At 45.9% G+C, this 4,954-nt stretch overlaps 1 protein-coding gene across 1 annotated transcript; it reads right to left on the minus strand.

Moving 5' to 3' along the window:
- Positions 1-255: 255 nt before the first annotated feature.
- emx2 (empty spiracles homeobox 2) lies at positions 256-4,954 on the minus strand. Its single transcript, XM_040177791.2, has 3 exons — positions 4,029-4,954; positions 2,760-2,944; positions 256-1,457 (listed from the first exon to the last, which is right to left on the minus strand). The coding sequence occupies exons 1-3, from the start codon at positions 4,417-4,419 to the stop codon at positions 1,290-1,292; spliced, it is 744 nt and encodes a 247-aa protein (XP_040033725.1). The 5' UTR covers positions 4,420-4,954; the 3' UTR covers positions 256-1,289.

The following is a 4,954-nucleotide window of genomic DNA, read 5'->3' on the forward strand; positions in this document are numbered from 1 at the left end:
GGAGCAGCGCTGCAGCCCCTCGGAGACACGACCAGTGCCGACTGCACGAGACCGAGAAACAACAAATTACAGGCTAATATATATAATATATATATGGTTGTGAAATAAAACGCCTAAAGCCACATCAGGCAAACCTCGCTTCATCCACATGATTCCGTTTCATGGCACAAAATAAGAATAAATAGCATCGCCATAAAAGACTCATTTCTATTGAACTGCTCTAGTTAATCAAAAGTCTTTACTTTTACTGCGCGCAACATATTGATAAAACTTTATTGACAAAATATTGACAATTACATACTTCTTGGAAGTATACTTTGTGTTAAAATTGTAGCAAACTTAACACAAACACAAAACGTATTTACATTATGTAAAAGAGGGTTTAACAGAAACATTTACTTTAAGCATTTCTGTACATGGAATAAGCTCAGTGCTTGAAGTTGTTTTTTTTACGCTCATTTGTTGCATTCACTGGAGGGTCAGTCCTGACAGAAGGCTGCGTGGGGCCACAGCGACACATCAGTAAAGCTTTGGGTTAAAGGAATGTCCTGATACTTTCCTTTTAAGTACTTGATCTGTAGTCTGATTCATTTTTTAGATTTTTTTTTCAATCGAAATTCCATTTTTGTAATTTAAAAAAAAAGAAAAAAAGAAAGAAAAGAAAAACACTTTACCGCAGCACCGCTACTTCATATGTTTTCACAATCACTTTTACACGAGAATCATTAATTAAAGACTGCACACTTTGTAAAAAAAGGAAGGAGCACGACATCTCTTTTGGAAAATAAGAGTTGAAAGCAAATTAGTTTTTTTCTTGGTTTGAGAAAAACTCGTGAAATTAAAAACAACTACCAGGGGGGCAAAAAAAATATATACCATGCAATTCAAGTTTTACAAAAGCAGTTCGGTGTTTTGGTATCTTGAGTGGAAACGTTTTTGTTCAAAAACAAAACAAAAAAAACTCTGAAGTGCAAACGTCCAATGGGAATTGGAGAGAAACAAAATGAGGTGGTGGCGGATGGGAGGAGGTGGTGGTGGTGGTGGTGGTGGTTGGTGCGTGGAAGGGTTCAGGTCGGTGGACTGAGACACTCGACCCGGGTCATTTGGATTGACAGACCCACGCGGTGACAGCAGGGCCACCTGTCGGGTTTCTCCCACCCTCAGCTGCCGATCTCCGGAGATCTGAAACGTGACATTGGCTTTTTACCCCCCCTCGCTGTCTCTACACCCTCCGTTATCCATGTCCTCCTCCACGCAGACGCTTATATAGTCTCTCTTTTAAAGTTGTTTTAATCGTCCGAGGTGACATCGATTTCCTCCGGGCTCCCCTGCTTAGTTGCCATCCTCCACCGGTTTATGTGATGCGATCCTTTCTTCTTCTGCTGAGACTCCGAGCCCTCCTCCTCTAACTTCTGCCGCTTGAACTTCGTCCTCCGGTTCTGAAACCACACTTTTACCTAAAGAGGCGGAAAAAAAAGAGAACATTTTTTTTTAGATAAAAAATAACGCGCAAAAAAACTGGATCAGTGTGACGAGATAAACCGCGATGGACCCTGTGCGTAAAACCACGCGTAAAAGCGACGCGGTGTTTTGGGAGCACCGCTGAGTACAAGCAGGCAGCGCTGTAGTGGAAATAAGAAGGTGAGCTGTGACCTGCAGTTTGTAATCAGCAAACAACCCCCAGAAGGAAGAAAGATCAATTATATTCACCTGAAAATGTGAATTCGTGCATTTAAATCCGCCAATCATAATTGTCAGGGTAAAGTGAATTCAACTCACAGACGCCCTCAATAATACAAATGAATATTCAATTCAATAAAGTTAAGGCCCTTTAAATGATCAGCCCTCTGATCCCTTGTGTGATTGTTTCTAGAAGCATGCAGACGTCAAAGGAAACGAAGGAGTTCCATCCACTTCTAAACACAGAAGTTCACGCTAGATGGACTCCGCTCTGTTAAACGGTGCCGCTGGGAATTAACAGCATCTCAATCGATAACCGGTCTGCTCCGGCTTTGTCACACTGCAGCCCCATTTTGCTCTTAAACGGCAACTGAGGTGCATTTAATTCGCCTTCAGTGGGCTAATTAAAGTAGGCGACGGTTCATTTCTCCCTTCAGTCCCCCGCAAAGGCCCCGCCGTCCAAAGGAGACACAGCGGACAAAAGGCAGCGGCCGATGGGCTCAAACAGCATCTTAAATATGGCAGGAGGAATTCACTGAACCCGCCTCGCGCTTTGTGTCGCCTATCCCATAAAATGGTTAACTGGTTAATTTGCCCTCCATTTTGAAAGGCAACATCTCCCCCCAACCCCACCCCCCCCCCTCTCGCACCCCCCTCAAAACAAAGTAATTCAACCCCTCCTGAAATGAGGTTAGGCCGATACAATGACAGCGGATTTCATCCAACAGAAAGCCCCTGTCTTCAATTGACAACGTGCATTTGTGCCCCCCCCCCCCCCCCCCCCCCGCTAGAAACAATTCGGCGGCTGATGATTGAACACGATTGCTTTGCTGTGCGTCTCTTCTTTGTTGTCACATATTTATTTGATAGTTGCCTCATTGTTGTTGTGTGTTTTTTTGCCGCACAGTGCCACGTTCCATAAAACCATTAGACAGGTTCCTCAGCCACGATGCGGGCGATGCCTTTTATTACGAGCGCCATGCAAAGCAGCAGGGTGCGCGTCTCAAAAACGAAACAAGCGCCTCGTCCCATCCGTGCGGCGTTTAATGTCGAAGCAGCGATAATGTGACGTTTCTTACCTGAGTTTCTGTGAGGCTAAGGCTGTGCGCGAGCTGCTTCCTCTCTGCTCCCACCACGTAATGGTTCTTCTCAAACGCGTGTTCGAGCCGCAGGAGTTGCGAAGGGGAAAAAGCTGTCCGGATTCTTTTGGGCTTTCTGGCCAGCGCGTTGTGCAAAAGGAAGCTCTCTGGACTCGTTTCATTGCCTGGGAACGAGCAGAAAAGAAGGGAGCCGTCAGCGGCCGTCGTCTCGTTCTATAAGGTGTGTTAACATTTCCACCAGGAGCAGCGGGCCTGCTGCTCAGCTACGAAACAACAGTCCGCTGTGAACACGGCACGATAATGATGTCTGAGCACAGGCCGGGCACACGTCTGTAAATCTGTAATTTACCCAACACGTATGCATTTTAAATAGCTGCTTATTGTTGACTTTCTCCGTCTAACATCTGTGGGATCACCGGCACAAAGGTATATAATCCGGGGCCTAATTAAATTAGCTCGAAAACAGCCTCTGTCAACAGAAGGTAAAATGAAATAGCATGAAGACCTTTAAATAGACAGCATCCAAAATAATATATATATATTTATTTTAAATTCTTCAAAAATATACTGCTTTTTACTCTACTTGGTAAAAAAGCAAAAATAAATACAACAAAATAAGCGACCAAAAGAATACATAAATCACTAAACGAATTTCAACATCCGTCAATGTCAGTTTATTAAATACAATTCGAATTACCCGAAATTGGACTCATGTCACCCTTACAAAATGATCAAGAGGCTCAAATAACCAGCCAATTTCTGTGTGTAATTTTCCCCCGGCTAAAAATCAATATCGTGTATTTTAGTTTAAATATGAAATGTGTCTGTGAAATAAGCAGCGCAATACATTGGTTTCATTTTCACGCATGGATCCAAGTCGTATATCCGTTAAGCTGCAGTGTACAAACATGTCAACATTTCGAGTGGTTTTGGTGTCCGATCAACATTAAAGGCAGCAGACTGACAGGCGGCCGAGTCAACAATTATCTTTTCCGCTCGAGGGATTTTTTTTCTTTCTTTTTTGAAAATGAGAAAAAATTCATTGATTCGTTTTTGAACGAAATAATCCAATACACAAGTGACTCCTGTGGCCTAAAGATTGGAGATGATTGTATTAAAAAAACGGATTTTATTTAATTTCGCAGCTTAAAAAAAAAAAAGACGAACTGATGGAGAGAAAAAAAAAAAAAACATTCCATGGAGCCGCTCGGCGCAAAAAGAGCCGAACGAAGCATTCTGATAACTCACCTTGAAATCTGTGACCCAAGTACCTATATCTGTGTAATAACCAGGGGTAGAACGTCGACGGGTCCCTTTGCTGGCTGGCGAAAAGAGGGTGCGGACTGTGCGAGGATGAAAGCGGGTGAGCGGCCAAAGCGTGCGGCGGGGCCACCGAGTGCACCGGGACGGCGGAGTTTTGCTGATGAGAGACCGCCTCGGCGAACACCAAGTCCGGGTTCGAGTAGACGCCCCTGCCGCCGGAGTGAAAGCCGTTGAGGAAGGGGTTCATCTGGCCGGAGTTTGCATAGCTGAGAGCCGCTGGCCTGATGGGCTCCTCGGTGCGGGACGCCGGTACGTGATTATCCTTCGCCACTAAAGACTCGATGGTGAAACACCTCTTGGGCGCAGGTTGAAACATGGTCTGATAGTCCAGGTTCCCCAGTTTAAGTGGAAAGCTGTCGTGCGGCGCTCGCGCTTAAAAAATACTCCACACCCAAAGAAAAGGGGGAAACTTTCTGCGCAGTAAATAAGTTCGGGGAGGAAAAGGCGGGCAGTGTCCGCAAAGCCCCAACAAAAAGCGCTCGGCTTCTCCCAGACTAATCCATGGATGTGATCGTTTTCCTCGCCCGGGTTCGTGCAGGCAGATTTGTTAGTTCATGAGCCTAATTAGCGCTGCAGTCCCATAAACAGCTTCCTCTGAAGGCTGTAATGGCATGGTGATTGGTCGCCGCCGCTGCTGCTCGCCCTGAGCCGGAGAAGGGAAGACGCTTAAAAAGTGCGTCAATGGGAAGCAGGGGCGCGGAGAGGCGGACTCGAACGCGCAACACGGAACGGATTCGTCCAGAGAGGAGCACCCCCCCCCCCCCCCCCCCCCCCTCCTCACACACACACACACACACACACACACACACACTACCTATCCCCCTCCTCACACAACACACATGCTCGTGCGC

Source organism: Gasterosteus aculeatus, chromosome 6 (genome assembly GCF_964276395.1).
Source record: "Gasterosteus aculeatus chromosome 6, fGasAcu3.hap1.1, whole genome shotgun sequence".
Classification (NCBI taxonomy): Eukaryota; Metazoa; Chordata; class Actinopteri; order Perciformes; family Gasterosteidae; genus Gasterosteus; species Gasterosteus aculeatus.

Bases quoted from the DNA above. Each gene is read 5' to 3' on its own strand.
- emx2 (XM_040177791.2), bottom strand. From the start codon at position 4,419: ATGTTTCAACCTGCGCCCAAGAGGTGTTTCACCATCGAGTCTTTAGTG. The intron at 2,945-4,028 runs GTGAGTTATCAG...GCTCGTTCCCAG, and splicing joins CTTGGGTCACAGATTTCAAG to GCAATGAAACGAGTCCAGAG. The intron at 1,458-2,759 runs GTAAGAAACGTC...CCGCCTCTTTAG, and splicing joins TTAGCCTCACAGAAACTCAG to GTAAAAGTGTGGTTTCAGAA.